We start from the raw sequence: 17,349 nt of genomic DNA, 5'->3' as shown, positions 1-17,349 counted from the left end.
ATTTTTCATCATTAGTGTATAAGAATGCAAGAGATTTCTGTGCATTAATTGTATCCTGCAACTTATAAAACAGTTTTTTAGTGCTTTTAGTTTTTCAGAATTGCTGTTAAAATGGTCACCTGAGAGGTTATAATGATTATGTTCATATATTTTGTTAGTTTGCTTTATAACTTAAAAAAAATTTTTTTCCTCCTAGCCTGCCAGTATAAACTGGCAGTAGAACGGTATGAGTGGAACAAATTGCAAAGTGTGAAGTCAGTGGTACCCATGGTTCATCTCTCCTGGAATATGGCACGAAATATCAAAGTCTCAGATCCCAAGCTTTTTGAAATGATTAAGTAAGTACTTTCCAGAATTGCTATAGTTCCTCTTGTGGGGTTGGTGATAGGGATAGGGAATATGGTGAAGAGTGTTTCCTAATGATTATTTTTACCCCAAAGAATTACGTCAGTTGACATCAGATGATAAAGTGGTTCAGATATCTTGACAAAATAAGAGCATTCACATGTAAAAAAATATTTTTTCTTTCCAAATAGATTGTTGTGGTACAAAGAGGAGTGAAGGCATACATGATTCTTTACCAGTAAATTCACACATCTGTGCTTTCCCTTACCCTCTGACCAAAGTGACATCCTGGGATATCTTTAGTTTTAGTATTTGATGTCTGCCTGCAGCACAGGGAGTGAGAATGATACTAAAATAAAAATATCTCGTAAAGAAATTAGCATTTAAAATAGTGTTTTAACTATTTAAATTTTCTGCCATAATTAAATCATTCCCTTATCTTCTTGAACCACTCATTACAAATTTAGTAGATAAACAACTTGAATATATATATTCTAGTAATTTCTGATTTATTAGCCTAGTTTCTGTTCCATTTCTTTTGTAGGTATATTTAGAATACAGGCATACCTCATTTTATTGCTCTTTGCCTTATTGCTCTTTGCAGATATTGTTTTCTACAAATTGAGGGTTTGTGAACAAGTCTGTCAGCACCATCTTTTCAGGAGCACTTGCCCACTTTCTTTCTTTGTGTCTCATGTTGGTAATTCCCGCAATACTTCAGATTTTTTTCTTTATTACTATATTTCCTGCAGTGATCTATGATTAGTGCTCTTTGATGTTACTATTGTGAAAAGATTATGACTTGCTGAAGGTTCACATGCTGATTAGCAATTTTTCTTGCAATGAAGTATTTTTGATTAAGGTGTATGCATTGTTATTTTTGATATAATGCTATTGCAGACTTAATAGACTACCATACATAGTAAACCTAACTTCTGCGAAACCAGAAAATTGTGACTTGCCTTATTGCAATATTTGCTTTATTGCAGTGGTATGGAATGGAACCATGATGTTTCTTCTTGTACATTTTTTCCGGCAGTGCCACTTAGTGCTTCTCCAGATTTCAGTTTACATGCTTTTCTTGCCCTTCTCCCCCAACTCCATCACTAATGAAAAATAACTCTGCTGAAATGAATTTGGGAAATTACAGAATAAATAGTTAAACCAGTAATTTTCTTAGTTGTTCTTAAGTCCCTTCAGGGCCTGTATATTATGTTCATGAACTTTGTGAATGGGAGAGGAAGATATACAGTGTCTCCCAGTATCTTTAAAAATAGTGCTGGCTAATTTTAAACAATTTCAAATTTATTTTCAAAATTTTGTTCTAACCAATATATCCAGACAGAAATTGCAGGATCAGGGTAATGTGCCTATGCACTGTTTTACTTATTGACACATTCTGTTTTTGTTAAATGTTTGAGAAGTAAAGTTAGAAAAGTTTGAAAGAATGTTATTCAAATTCTTAACTAACAGAGTAAGTCCTATTAAAAATCCACAATTTATGGGTGGTCATTTGGTAACTTCTTCAGTATGGTCATTACCTCAGCTCTAATTCATGAATATATTCAAAGGCTGATCCAAAATGTACTTTTTGTCTCAATGCCCCAGATTATTTTAGGATTTTTGCAAAACGAATAACATTCAACTAGTATTTCAGAACCACATACTCTATGCTTGATGCTGTTCTTGGCAATAAAATAGATACTGCAGAGTATAAAACTAAATCTCTTCCTTTGTGAGATTTAATCTGTAGTGAAGCCAGACAGACAAATTCCCAAACAGATAAATAAGTTACTGTTAAGTAATATGAGTAAAATTTATTTTTGCAAATTTGTTTGTTTTTTGGTTAGGGGGTGAAGAATGCTGCACTTTTGTTCAAGTGGCTTCTGAGAGCATGGTTTCCATACTTGGATCGGAATCATAAAAAGGAGACAACTAAAAAGAAGAGCTAGGATAAAGCATTTCAGTCCCCCAAAACAAGTGAAAGTCTTAAATGAGAACAACTTTGGTGTATTTATGGGACAGAAATGGCTGTAACGGAATGAAGGAGGGGAATAGCTGTGGTAATGAGTTCATGAAAATGGTGAGGTACGAAATTACAGATGTAGGCACTGTTAAATAGTTTAGGTACTAATTCTACGTGTGTAGAAGAAGGAGAGGGATAGATTTTGATTTACATTTTTAAAATGTGAATCTGTCTATTTGTGGAAAAAGGATTGGAGAATGGAACTAGTTCTCTTTAGAACTAAAGAGAACAGTTATAAGTCAATTGGCAGAAATCCAGACTAACCTGGATTGTGATTGTAGCAGTGGAACTGGAAAGAAGTATCACACTGCAGTCTATTTTCGGATGTTTACACATAGATTGGATAGTGAGATAAGGAAAAAGGAAGCAAGAAAAGATGATTATCATCTTGTGTTTTTGTTATCTCTGGTTCATAAACTTAAAACTTCTCTCACTTCGGTCATTTTCATTCCCTACCCTCATTGTTCTCAACATCTTCTAGACCCCTTCCAGTGTGTCAGTGTTTCTATCAGTACTTAAAATGCAGGACACCAAGACTTGCCTTCCATGAATGGAAATGTTCCCATTTCTCTATGGTGGCATTTTAAATTACATTGTCTTTGTCCTAGCAGTTGTCTTAATATTGGACTTGAATATACAAATTCAGGTTTCCTTCTATTTAAATTACTGGAAATAGTTTTCATCCATATTTTCCTTACACATTTAAAAAAATATATTTAATACCCTAAGTGAATGTATTTACTTATTGGTGCTGTGTTTCTTGTAGAGGTTTTTAATACTTCCTTATAGAATATGAAATCATTTTGAATATTGACTGCATTTATTATAATTTCAGAATTCTACTTCCAACTTTAGTTGTCTCATGTTGAATTAGCTCCTCTTTTTGTTATCACTCTGATTAAAAATGTTAACCAGGGAGATTCCCTCGTGGCACAGTGGTTGAGACTGCCTGCCGATGCAGGGGACACGGGTTCGTGCCCTGTTCTGGGAAGGTCCCACATGCCGCGGAGCGGCTTGGCCCGTGAGCCATGGCCGCTGAGCCTGCGTGTCCGGAGCCTGTGCTCCACAACGGGAGAAGCCACAGCAGGGAGAGGCCCGCGTACCGGAAAAAAAAAAAAATGTTGACCAGGGTCATTCAGCCACCTCTCAAAATGTACTTTCATTCACCACCAATGCTTATTTGCAGTGTCTTTCCTTTAATAGATAAATATTTGAGTACTAGCTGAATAGATGGAACTGGGCTGAGCCCTGAAGATTTATAAATATTCTGTGCAAATTCCTGTCTTCATTTAGGGAAGATGGGGAGAGACAGTGGAGGTAGGAGGGCAAAAGTTGTAGAGCATGTAAATACATGGATTAAAAGTTGTAGATTTTAAAATGTATCAGTGACATCAATTACAACTCAGTAAAAAAAAATAGTATCCTAATTTTTTAAAATGTTAATGTTATATATCTTGGATCTTACAGAATCAGGGATGTTTTGGGGGGAGCTGTTCTTTGGGAAAGCAAGGTAATTTATGTGAAGCACAAAGGTATAGGAGAAGGAATGAGTAGAGAACTTGATGTGGGAAAAGAATGAATGAAATATCCCTTTGGGTTTCCATATTAAGTAGGTTTTAGATGTCCAGTAGTACTTTGTAATCTTACTAAGTTTTATTCTAAGTGCTGAACAAAAATTATTTCAGTTACACCAGGCTTAGGTCACCTATCTAGTTAGGTGCAGAATCAGCATTTTAAAACACCTATATAGGTTCAGTAGGAAGGTCTTTGTTTGTAATTGTGACACATCCCTTCATGTGGGGCAGTAGCAAGACTGAGAAAATGGAAACAGATTTTAGAAAAAGCTATTGGAAATAACTTTAGAGAGCAAAGCAGGAGCCAACTAACTGGAGTGTTTTACCTACTATTTTGTGATTATTACCTTTACAGGAAGAGAACTAACAATGAGGAATAGAGCTTCAAAGAGTAGTTGTATTTACGAACAGGAAAAATGAGGAACTAAATAAGAGAATGAACAGAGAGAGGCAGGAGAGCAGTTAGAATATGTTGTTAAAGAAATAACAAAGATTTATTGTTTTTGTTGTCTTCCCAGAAGTTTTTTTGCTGTTTAATTATTGTATCCTTATCATTGCTTTTGTCCTTAAATCCTGTCAGAAGGAGGTGGTATTAATTTAACCTGTTTTATGTGCTGTGGTGATTCCTAAATAGTTTCTTTCTTGTAATTCTTCTCTTTGAGTCATTTCATGTGTTAGCTTTGAGCTTGTCTTTTTCATTCCTCCATTCATAGCAGTATGGCTTTTGACTCTGATGTATCCCTGAAACTACTTGGTGGAGGTAACCAGTGACCAGCCATTTTAAATATAAGACATCACAATTGTAGAATTCTTGAGAATCTACATTTTTAAGCCTAGAACATGAATTTCTGAAAGAATTTGACACTCCCCCACATCCACCTCTCTTGATAGTCATTTCTCACACTACTACTTTTAGATGTATGCTTAAATATTCTATTTTTACCACTATGTTTACTATTTTAAACCTCTTTATAGTTGGTTCATAGCTAAATACAGTATGCTTAAGTATAACAAATCAACCAAAAAGAAAATAAGGAATACTTACCAGTATCATCTACTGAGGTATAAATAGGTCTTTCTATTCTTTAATTCAGGCAGTGTTTATTGTGAACCAACTGGGTGCCTAGGTACTTTGCAGGATGCTTTGAAAGGAGTGATACATTTTTAGGGTGCTAACTATTAGAAACAATGTACTCTTTGCACAGCTATTGAAAAATGTGCTCTTTGCTTTAATGGAACTGTTGCTAAGGTATAATGGGGGAGCATAGAGGATGGCTCTTTCAAGACAGAATTCAGGAAAGACTTTACAGAGGAAATACTCTAGGTTATAGTCCTTATCCTGAATTCTTTGGGCCAGATGTCTTTTAGATTTCAGATTTTCTTTGGTTTTAAAAAGGTACATATTTTGAGGCTTTCCTGGTGGTGCAGTGGTTGAGAATCTGCCTGCCAATGCAGGGGATGTGGGTTCAAGCCCTGGTCCGGGAAGATCCCACATGCCGCAGAGCAGCTGGGCCCGTGCACCACAACTACTGAGCCTGCGCTCTAGAGCCTGCAAGCCACAACTACTGAGCCTGCGCTCTGGAGCCTGTGTGCCACAACTACTGAAGCCCACGCACGTGAAGCCTGTGCTCCACGGCAGAAGAGGCCACCACAATGAGAAGCCCGAGAAGCCGGCGAAGCCCGAGCATTGCAGTGGGGAGTGGCCCCTGCTCACCGCAACTAGAGGGAGTATGGGCGCAGAAGCAGAGACCCAATGCAGCCAAAAAATTTTTTAAAAAGATACATATTTTTCCCTACCACCCATACTAGCAGGGTATAGGACAGCATTCTTAAGCATATTAATAATTCTGTAGTGAAATGTGAATGGGCACTGTAAATGAGCTACGTAATAACTATAGTAGCCTGATTTAAACACCAAATGAGTTTTACAAACCTTAGGAATACTTGGTGTAACTAAACTCTAAGTGCTTTGCCACTTAGCTTGTATTTGCACTATGTGATTTTAAAATGGCAAGGGTTATTTCCACTTTCCAACTACTGATTTTTTTGTTGGTTTAAGACTGAATTATCTTTCTTTTCTTAAACTACTCTATAAGATGCTTAATTTTTTTTCCTTTGTAGTTAGTTCAAGTTTGGTATCAGTGCATTCTAAAGCCAGAAAGCCTGTGGTGTGACTTAGTGATTTAGTACATCTTTTCAGATTTCTACAACTTAGCCATTTTACTATATTGGACTAATCTTCATTCGTACTTTACTTCATATTCTTCCAGATACCACCTAGAAATGGCAGCAAGGAGAATCATGAGTGAAAAGCATATTCATTATGTTGATTATCATTGTCTGTCAGTTTAGAACGCAATGGACTTGACTTCAAAGATTTTAATCCTAAACCCTGAGGAATCACTGTAATAACTGATCTCAGTGTATAAATTTCTCTTTTGACTTAAATTACCGTCAAAACTTTTTCACAAATCCTCTGTGTTGCAACTGAACTGAATTTCTCCTGATGTGGATCAGAATTAAAACTGTGTCTTTGCAGTTAAGCTCAACTTCTTCATTCATAATAGTTATGGAACATATATAAACTGTTTGGCTAAAAATTTCAGGTATGTTTCACATCAGCAACAGTTGCTAATGAGAAAAGTTTTTAATTTTGGAAGTAAAAATAATCAAATTTGCAAGTTAGATCAGTTGGCCACAGTATGATGAAGATAGGAAGAATATAGGCATGAATTGAAAGGTAATTACTGCTGTTCAGACAAGAGGCAGCCAGAATTTAGAGAATAAAAAATAAGATATATTTCATGGTTGAATGGTTGAGATAAGGGAGGAATCTGTTTTGCTTGATTCGGGATTGTAACACAGCATTTGCTCTTGTCATTGAGATTGTGACTAAAGAATAAGGAGAGGAATGAGTTAGATATTGATAATGATTTTACAGCCTGGCTTTTTCAACATGAAGAATTTAAAGTCTTCATAGAATGTTTAAAGAAAAATTTCTATAAACACTCAGAGGGGTAGATAGCTCTGTTACCTAGTATAGAGGACTGATAGCTGGAGCTAGCTTATATATAATCCCTGCTAAGATTTGAGATGCTGAGGTTTCTGAACTATTAGCTATTTTTAAAACATCACAGAAAGACTGCATTAATAGTACTTAAAGTTTAAGTCCACTGATATTTTAATTTACTCAACTCCTGTATCTTTCCATATTAAGATATATATTTTTTAATGTAAATTTTACCACAAAACATAGCTGCACTACAAAAATTGAATTACACAAGTTGAATTATATTATTGTATAAACTTTTTCAGCCCTGCAGAAAAGTTAGAGAATAGTACACTGAATACTGATAGATTTTTCATCTTAGTTTACTTTAAGTTTTTGCCACATTTACTTACTATCTATGGAACCCTGCCTAATTTATTCTACATCTTTTAAAAATAAGGGCCTTACCCTTCATAGCCATAGCAGCTTTGTCACACCTAAGATAACTAAAATCAGAATATCATATTATCTATAGTTAAAATTTATCACCTGTCCAAAAAGTTCTTTAAAAGCTATTGCTTCTTTTTAGTCCACTCTTATTCCCAATTTAGAGTCATTCAGAGTTCACATTGAATATAGTATTTGGCTGTTCTTTTTGGAGTCATTCAATCATGTCATGTCTTTTTGGTCTCTTAAGAATCGTTCTTAATGACATTGTCTTTTTATTTGAAGAAACCAGGCCAGGTGCGTTTTAGAATGTTTCACATTTTGGGTTTGTCTGGTTGTTTCCTTATATTAGATTCAGGTTAAACATTTTTGAAAAGAGATAATGTGTTTTCTATTTGTATTGTATCAGGAGATATACAATACTGTTTCTTTGGTCACTATTTGAGATTGGGGTTAAGTTGAGTGTATATATTTTTACTTGGATAGCTGAAAAATAATTTCCTTCCCTATTTCTAAGTATTATTTTTGTATCATGAGGGGACACTAAATATGTACTTTAAAGCTTAAAATACAGTTAATGGAGGTGTTGTTTATTCTTGATTTTTATCTGTATTCTCCAAAATAAATATTTCTCCTTTCTTGGTTTTAATTAAAAAATGAGTTGATTGAAAGTTTAAGGGAATCCTCACTCTTCAATTTATAATTAATGTTTGAAGATATTTGAAATTTATTACATTTATTACAGTGCTTTGATTTTCTTCATTTTCATGAAACTCATATGGTCATTAATATTAGAGCATTCCTTTTGATAAAATCCTTGAAAGGAATTAAACGATAATGTAGTAGATGAGATCTTTTGGTACTGATTCAACTTTGTAATATAAATATCGTGTTCTTTATGTAGTTGAATGGTAAATGAAGCCAGTTACAATGATTCGTAGTATGCCCACAATTATCACCGTATATTAGGCTCACTTTTTGTACATGCCTCTATCAGTAAGGTAGGCTGGAAAAGGCAAGGCATCTCTTGGTTTTTAATTTCTGTAGCATCTACTAAAATTGTGGTGACAGTCTGAGATTGTTGTCAGAGAGACTTTAATATTGAGTCAGCCTAACTTTTATTTACTCCAGTATTTGCATCATTTGGGATCTTATTTTGGGAAATTTCACCCTTCTGTTGTCCATTTTCCTTGTTTGTAAAATAGGATAGACAATAATGCCTCTGATGGTGGGCTTAGGTAGCATAAAACTTAGGTGGCCTAATGTATGTAACCCTTCATGAATGCTATCTTCATGAATAAAATATTAACATTTTATTTTCCCACATGATAGCATTGTCAAGTTTATGAGCATTGCTGTCTGTGCAAATAAAAATTTTCAGAGTTTTAGTCATTATTTTCCTGTGAAATAAATAATTTGAAGCAGTACTTATGTGAAAAGGTGTCTGGTCCCAGAGGTGAAACCATAGTGAAGAAGGGTAGTAGGAGGACATCAAGAAATGCTATGTCTAGTGTGATATATATTTTCTTTCCAGAACTGAATTTTTACTTCTTGCTTGTCCTAGCACTTCTTTCAAACACACACGCAAAAACACACCACACCACACTACAAAGCTTTTCTTATTTCGATATCCAAATACAGGTAAGGCATGGCTTTGTTTCTTAAAAACTGAAAAGAATTTGTCTAGGCAAATTGAAAGTGGTATGATTTTATATGATACTTAAGAAAATTTTCATGCAAGTTTGGATTTAATATTATTATACTTTTTATGTTTTTAAATAAATGAACAAGATTTTACTTAAAGTAAATTTATTCCAGACTTTTTGATTTTAAAAAACGGATAATAATAGTTTAACCTGGCAAATAACAAATAGCATAGAAATATAAATAAAGGGAATCTAAATCTGCTATTTCTTATCATATTGTAGAATTTACTTTCTTGCTTAGTAATCAAATATTTATTATATACCTCCTCTATGCCAGGCACAGTCCTACTGCAGGTAACAAAATAGACAAAGCCTTTGCTCTCATTAATCCTACATCCTAATGGGAAAAAAAGACTAAAAGCCTATAAAGATAAGGAAGATAGTTTCAGATACTGTTAATGTAATATCATTTCTTTCAAGTAATAGTTTATGTAATAATAATACATTCCAAATTCTAAGTTAGTAGCAATTCAGTATATCAAAGAGGTCCAAGTTAATCTGATCATGATTCCAGGCGGTTATACTATTCACAGACATTGTTGTGACATCATTTTTGCTAAACCAATTTTGTGCTTTTTAGGATAATTTTAGAGTTGAAATGTACCTCATAAATCAACTAGTCCAGCTCTGCATTCAAAGGAGAACTTTGAGACACGTTTGTGGCAACTGTAATAGACAATTCTAAGTGGTGACAGCAAATTATAGAAAAATTAACACTTTTTGTGAGAATTCAATATATTGTTAGCATCAGAAGTATGCATGTAAGGAAAGTGTAAATTACAAAAAAGTTTGTGTTAATATAAAGATTCCATTATACTACCTTCAAATTAAAATTGAAACAATAATACCCTTTTTTCCTTTAGTACTATAGTTAAACTAATTTTATATCATAATTCATAGATAATTGTTTACATAATTCAGAATTTTAAAATCAATTATATAAAAGTAATTCTGTTGTATCTAGATGTAAATATGTACCTTCTTACCTTGCTATAACCAAAGAGTCAGCCTGGGCTTCCCTGGTGGTGCAGTGGTTGAGAGTCTGCCTGCCGATGCAGGGGACACAGGTTTGTGACCCGGTCCGGGAGGCTCCCACATGCCATGGCCACTGAGCCTGTGTGTCCGGAGCCCCCCAGAAAAAAAAAAAAAAAAAAAGTCAGCCTGCAGTTCAGACTGTTCATTTCAAAGATGAAGAAATTGACTCTTAGGGAAACTCTCTCAGTTGTCTAAATCGAAGTAAAAAGTAAGAATATATCTTCAAATAAGATGTGAGGTTTTTTTTGGTAGACAGCATTGTATTTTTATATTCAAATATTAGTTCTCAACTTTCAGTGCTTTAGTATTATCATTGTTAGGCCTACTAGATATGAAAAATTGAAAAAAGGAAAATTATGTGAATAGATCTTAGAACCAAGAATGTCAAAGTTATTTCTATTTGGTGTTTCTTTTGTGCTAAGAATACTCAGTATTCAGTTGTCACAACAATTTTTCTCCATAATAGGTATTGTCTTATGAAAATTCTAAAGCAATGTCAGACACTGAGGGAAGCTCTTATTACAGCAGGAAAAGAGGTTATATGGCATGGGCGGACAAATCATGAACCAGCGCATTACTGTAGCATTTGCGAGGTAACTTCTTATTGACAGTTTTGTTGTGGTTTCTCTAGGGTTTGGTTTCTTTTGTTTTTTAATTATAAATTTACCTATACTTTAATGTATTTTATTGAAATTGACTATCATAGCAATTGTATTAAATTTTCATTTGATGGTATAATATTTCATCAAATATTAACTCAGAAGTATCTCCTAACAGTGGTATTTGTGTTGCACCTTCTTACCAGATGATTATCATCTCAGATTTTAAATCAGGAACAATTCGTAGTAAGTACACAGTTGCCAGCAAACTGGATCTATTTCAGTATAGGTCTAGGCTGATAAGTGTTAAGTCCTTTGTAGTTAATTTCATAAATTTTTAATTTTTTTCTCTTGTGACCAAGACTTTTAAAAAGTACAAAGATAAAGATGTGGTAGCTGTTCTGGAGGAGCTTATATTCTACTTGGATAATACAATTTGTTAACAACTAAATGTGATATATATGAAACCGTAATGACTGTGGTCATATATACAGACTATTATACAAATATTTACGAAAAATGACTTTCTAACATTACCATCGGAGCCCCTTGAAGCATGAATTTGATTTCAGCAGGCGCAAAATGGCTTGAATTGGAGAATAAAGCATCATTAGGTGTTACAGATGGGGAAACAAGTAGTGTACATAATAAAGAGGTTAAGTAGTTCAGTGTGGCTAGAAAATGTAGCACATATTTTCAGAATGTGTAAGAGATGGTGTGTAGCTGCGAGCATCTTGAATTTAAGGAATCTGATGTTTATTCTAAGGTCGTTAAAAGTTTTAGAGCAAGCGACTCAAGTCATGATACGTGTTTCAGAGAGTGGTAGTTGATCATTGAAGAGGATGGAGATAGAAAGTGAAGAGCCTAGTTGGGAGACTACAGAATGGGTAGTGTGTTTGGTTTATTTGTTTTTTTGTTTGTTTGTTTGGCTGCATCACAAGGCATGTGGGATCTTGTTCCCAGATCATACCCATGCCTCCTGCAGTAAAAGCACAGCCTGGACTGCCAGGGAGATCCCTAGAATGGTGTTAAGAAAAGTTAACTGAGGGCTGAGACTCATAGGTAGTGTTAGGGATATAAAATAAAGGGAGAAGGAAGGGAGAAGTGTTTAGAAAATAAAATCAACAGGATAGTTGATCAAATGGCAAATGATGACAAGTTGAAGAAACGCAACTTTTTACTGGGCTCCCTAAAGTATGTTACTGCCTGTTCATAGTAATAGAAAACCTTATGAACTCTGCATTTTTTTTGTAATTGCTTTACAGTGTTGTGTTAGTTTCTGCTGTACAATGAAGTAAATCAGCTATATGTATACATATATCCCCTCCCTCTTGGACCCCCCCCTTCTACCCCGCCATCCCACCCAGCTAGGAGGTCACCACAGAGCACTGAGCTGAGCTCCCTGTGCTATACAGCAGGTTTCCACTAGCTATTTGTTTTACACATTGTAGTGTATTCATGTCAATCCTAATCTCCCAATTCGTCATACCCTCCGCTTTCCCCTGTGTCCACACGCCCATTCTCTATGTGGCATCTCTGTTCCTGTTCTGTGTATAAATTCTTCTGTACCAGTTTTCTAGATTCCACGTATATGTGTTAGTATACTATATTTGTTTTTCTCTTTCTGACTTCATTCTGTGTCACAGACTCTAGGTCCATACACGTCTCTACAAATGACCCAGTTTCATTCCTTTTTATGGCTCAATAATATTCCACTGTATTTACCACATCTTCTTTATCCATTCATCTGTCATTGGACACTTAGTTTGCTTCTGTGTCCTATTGTAAATAGTGCTGCAGTGAACATTGGGGTGCATGTGTCTTTTTGAATTATGGTTTTCTCAGGGTATATGCCCAGTACTGTGATTGCTGGGTCATATGGTAGTTCTATTTTTAGTTTTTTAAGGAACCTCCATACTGTTCTCCACAGTGGCTGTATCCATTTACATTCCCACCAACAGTGCAAGAGGGTTCCTTTTTCTCCACACCCTTGCTAGCATTTATTGTTTGTAGATTTTTTAATGATGGTCATTGTACCTGGTGTGAGGTGATGCCTCACTGTACTTTTGATTTGCATTTCCTAACAATTAGTGATGTTGAGCATATTTTCATGTACCTCTTAGCCATCTGTATGGTCATTTCTTTGGAGAAATATCTGTTTAGGTCTTCTGCCTATTTTTTGTTTGGGTTGTTTGTTTTTTTGATACTGAGCTGCATGAGCTATTTGTGTATTTTGGAGATTAATCCCTTGTCAGTTGCTTCATTTGCAAATATTTTCTTCTGAATGCTGTCTTTTCGTATCGTTTATGGGGTTCTTTTTTGCTGTGCAAAAGCTTTTAAGTTTAATTAGGTTGTTCCAAGACGATTTGAGGTGATGAGTTTCTAATCACTGAACAAGTCAAGCAGAAGTCAGATCACTTGCCTAGAACTTGGAAAGGTCTGAACTAGATCTTGAAACTGTGTTACACTTATGAGATATACTGATTAAATCTGTTGGCTGTTTTACTATTGTATAGCCTCATTGAAGTATATTATTATAAGGCCAAACAGATTCTGGTTAGGTATTATACCTCAGATATATAAGAATCTATTCTGTATATGAAAACAAGTATTCTGTCTATTATCCACTTTCCTGGCAGAGTCATTGTAACTCAACATTCTTTCTAAGATGCACTTATTGTCTCTCCGTATGGTAAAGTTCATGAATACACCCTGTACTTATCTTCCTTAATATAGTAGGCTTAGAAGTGAACACCCTTTATTAGTCATCTATGAGTTTTGGGCTCTTGAAAATAATCTCATCATGTTCATTCAAGTGTTTGTTTCCTATTTTTCCTTCACTTTTCCATTTTTCTTTTTTTCCTTTACTTTTATTATTATTATTATTTTGGTTTGGTTTGCTTCCAAACTAAGCAGTATGATATCTGAGAGTCCAAAAATGAATAAAATAGTTTAGTCACAACCTTTGTGGAGCTCAGTGTGAGGAGAGAGAGACAAACAAAACCAGAACACTATGAATACTATCATGAAGAAGTAGAAAAATTATCACTTTTTTCTATTTTTGTTCTGATATTCTGGGGAAAATAAAAATAGGCTGATCCTTATAAATGTTTGATTAAACTTTAATTAGTGATTATAACGAGGATTTCATTCCATTAGTTTAATCTCTAAGTATATAACATTACCCTTGTCTTTGGGTGTCCTACAAAATAAACCTGGTATCTCAGACATACAACTCTGTGGCTTTTTTAAGTCCCAGCATTTAGACAAAAATAACTGTCCACATTTTCATGTAAAGTAGAATTCCATAGTTTTATAAGTTGTGCAAATAAATTCAACTGTCTCTGTTCAGTGCTTTTTCTCTTACAAAATAGGTGGAGGTTTTTGATCTTCTTTTTGTCACTAATGAAAGCAATTCTCAAAAGACATACATAGTACATTGCCATGACTGTGCACGAAAAACAAGTGGAAATCTGAACAATTTTGTGGTGCTAGAAGAATACAAAATGGAGGACCTCATGCAAGTATATGACCAGTTTACATTAGTAAGTGAATTCATCATGTGAGAGTACATAGTTAGCTGGGTTGTGAAGCAGCAGTGTTTGTTTTTGCTAACTAGTTAATAAGGATTAATAAGATATATATTGGTTAATAAGATGTATATTTGTTAATAAGATGTATATTGGTTCCATTGGTTCAATAGATGATGTGTAAGAAAATATTCCTCTTTTTCATACTTGGAAGCCTTTTATCAAATTAATATATATTACTGTTTGTCCTTTTCAGTGGGAATGGCCTAAATAATAACAGTAATTACATTTAAAAATCTTTGTGTACTTTTAGAATATTATCATAGTCTTTATGCTACTTGGCTTAATTGATAAAACCAAATGTTGATTACTTAATTCTGTAGGTATGATCTAAAGAAAAATCATTATGTTTTTAATATTCTTCTATTTTCAGAGCTTAATTGTATTTATTTAAGACCTAGTTCTTGTTATCTTTTAAACTCATGGAAATATTTGATGGATTTTGACTAATGGTACAGTTTATAAGATGCATGAAACTAAATTCAGAAGTATGTGTATTCTGCATGTTTTAATTTCAAAGACAGGTTGCCAACCTTTACTTTTGACTTTGAATGGCTTTATGAAGGGAATTAGTTATTCATGAGTTGTTAATACTGGTCAAGTGCCTTTTGTTCTAAATATTGAAATTTAGTTTGTAGTATTTTTAATTGAATGGTGCTTAGGATTGCTTAAAAAAGAGAAAAATTATGAGAAATTGTGCAATATATACTCTAGCTGAGAAATGTTCATGAACCAATAACTAGTGAAATTTTAATTAAAATTTTTAAAGTTTTTCACAAATTCTGTGTTTTAGCAGTCAGTTTGGTATGTCCTGTAAGTTTTTGTGACTAAATGATGTACAGAAAAATGAGGGTAATAATTTAGAACTCTTAGAAATATGGTCCTAAAGGACACAATAAAAGCACATCAATTAGCAGGCTATTGAACTTTTTTAAGATTGGTGTTTCTTTCTAACTCACTTCATAAGTAGGCTGTATATTGTTTATAGCCATGAACTAGAGAACACTTTTAAGGATTAATGATATACTAAAATAATTAATACACCTCACTTTTAATTTTAGGCTCCTTCAGTATCATCCTCCTCTTCTTGATATTGTTCCATGAATATTAAATGACACCTTTTCTGATCTTCAGGAAAGTTCTGCACCACTGGGTTTGTAGCTGCTTCTTAAGAGTGCTGACCAAAAGCTAATGTCTATGCAACCTTCCAAGAATATTGTCAAACAACTGGATGTAGGAGAGCACTTTTCTGCTCCAAGATGATCCAGCTTTACTTAGTAATAATTATCACATGTTTTATGGTATCTGACAAAACTGGCATTGTCCAACAGACTACTGACTCGATGATACCTTTTTTGTTGTTTGTTTCTCTGTTTCTGGACTGATAAATTAGTTTTCATCTATATTTTATCCTTTCAGAAGTTTCCTGGGGAAGATACACTGTCCTCACTGGCCATTTGTTTGCGAAGATAGTTAATAAATTTAAATCTTTGGTTAACTTTTTTAATGTGAAAAATTAAAGGAGAAAAATATTTTTTAACTGCATTAAGTTTTTCTGTATTGTTTTGAGGCCATAATGGTTCCAAATTAAGACTTTTTTAAAAATTTCGTAACCTAATAACAAAAGATACAAAGATAATCGATTGCACATAGACTAAGGAATAAACTTTAAATTTGTGATTTTGTTTCTAATCTAATACAGATTTACACTATTTATGAATACATATTTATTGCTTGAAAATATTTGTGAATGGAATGTTATTATTTTTTTTTGAGATTGCCTGCTGTTAAATATTAAGGAGTTCTGTAATTTTAAACACTACTCCTTTTACATTTTGTATGTGTAAATAAAACTTTAGCATTGTACAGAATCTTTTGTTAAAGTTGTTCAATGTTCAAAGGGTTTTCCACTGTTTGAGTTGTAGAAAGACTTTCTGTAAAGACCCAGATTTTATTCATTTTCAAATCTGATTATATATATTTTATATGTACATATATATTCACACACATGTATAACATATATAATACAATACATAGTTGTAAAAATATAAAGAAAACTTTTGAATTTTCACATATATGATAGTTTCTGAGGTGCCTACTGTAAAGTATTACTTGCAAAAGTATGTTTATTTTGAAAGTAAATGTCTTTCATCTGATTTGTTAGGTTTCAGTTATTGCAGTGATCACCAATAAAAAAGTACCAGAAAAGTGTAGAGTAGAAAATGAATAGTGAAGTTAAGATTTTAAAGAGAACATGATGGAGGTTTGATAAATCTTGTTTATTATGAAGAGGAGAGTCAGAATGATGGTCTCCACTCTAAGAACAAATATATTAAGTGACTTATTTTCTGGATTACATGACTTAAAATTTCATGATTTTCTGCCTGTACAACATGGTTCAGCAAGGGGAGGGGGGGATATATTCAAATTCTGTATCACTAGTAAATTTTAACAAGGTGAAGGTTTTTTACTTCATATGAACAAATTACTCTTAATTAACCATTAACCATTTTGTAAGAATTCCTTGTTTTCTACCTGTACTTGCTGAAGCTTTTGGCCTGTATTCTCATTTTATCACATTTTTCTTTATAACAGTGTTCCAGGGAGTTTTGGTAAGGTTCTACAAATGAAGTTATGCAAATGTCTAGAGAATTTATAATCCTATCTGGTGAAATGCCTTTATGATTGTATTAATGAAGTACTTTTTTCAAATAACTTTCTAGAAATAATTTAAAGACAAAAAGTTGTGCATATTTTATTAAATTTAGGTAACAGTTTTTCAATAATTGAAATCTGAACAGTAATCATATATATATACATACATATAGATACACATATGTATACACGTGTATATATAATTTCAAAAGGAAGTAATTATAATTCCATTTTAGTTAAGAAAACTAGCAAATGCCACTCATATTATTTTAACAGCTATATTTTCTGATTTTCATGTAAATGGTTTTTGTCCAAAAGTCAAAATATGATAGAGCTCAAGACAGACTCTTTTGAAACGAAAGTTAAAATTTAACGATCAGGAG

The 17,349-nt window shown here is 33.5% G+C and overlaps 1 protein-coding gene across 7 annotated transcripts in view; it reads left to right on the top strand.

Moving 5' to 3' along the window:
* The window catches only part of LOC132419222 (lysine-specific demethylase 6A-like), a 168,432-nt gene extending 151,391 nt beyond the window's left edge, over window positions 1-17,041 (top strand). For 6 of the 7 annotated variants that reach the window (XM_060003217.1, XM_060003218.1, XM_060003216.1 and 3 more), the window contains 4 exons: window positions 197-338; window positions 10,589-10,715; window positions 14,096-14,266; window positions 15,373-17,041. In XM_060003217.1, the coding sequence (XP_059859200.1) occupies window positions 197-338; window positions 10,589-10,715; window positions 14,096-14,266; window positions 15,373-15,402 (470 nt within the window). In that variant the 3' untranslated portion in view covers window positions 15,403-17,041. The remainder of the gene's footprint in view (window positions 1-196; window positions 339-10,588; window positions 10,716-14,095; window positions 14,267-15,372) is intronic. The other variant, XR_009518158.1, reaches the window with a different exon arrangement.
* The last annotated feature ends 308 nt before the right edge of the window (window positions 17,042-17,349 follow it).

The sequence above is a fragment of the Delphinus delphis genome, chromosome Y (genome assembly GCF_949987515.2).
Source record: "Delphinus delphis chromosome Y, mDelDel1.2, whole genome shotgun sequence".
In the NCBI taxonomy this organism is placed as follows: domain Eukaryota; kingdom Metazoa; phylum Chordata; class Mammalia; order Artiodactyla; family Delphinidae; genus Delphinus; species Delphinus delphis.
The sequence above is the reverse complement of the archived record's forward strand: the minus strand, read 5'-3'. Positions and strand labels throughout refer to the sequence as shown.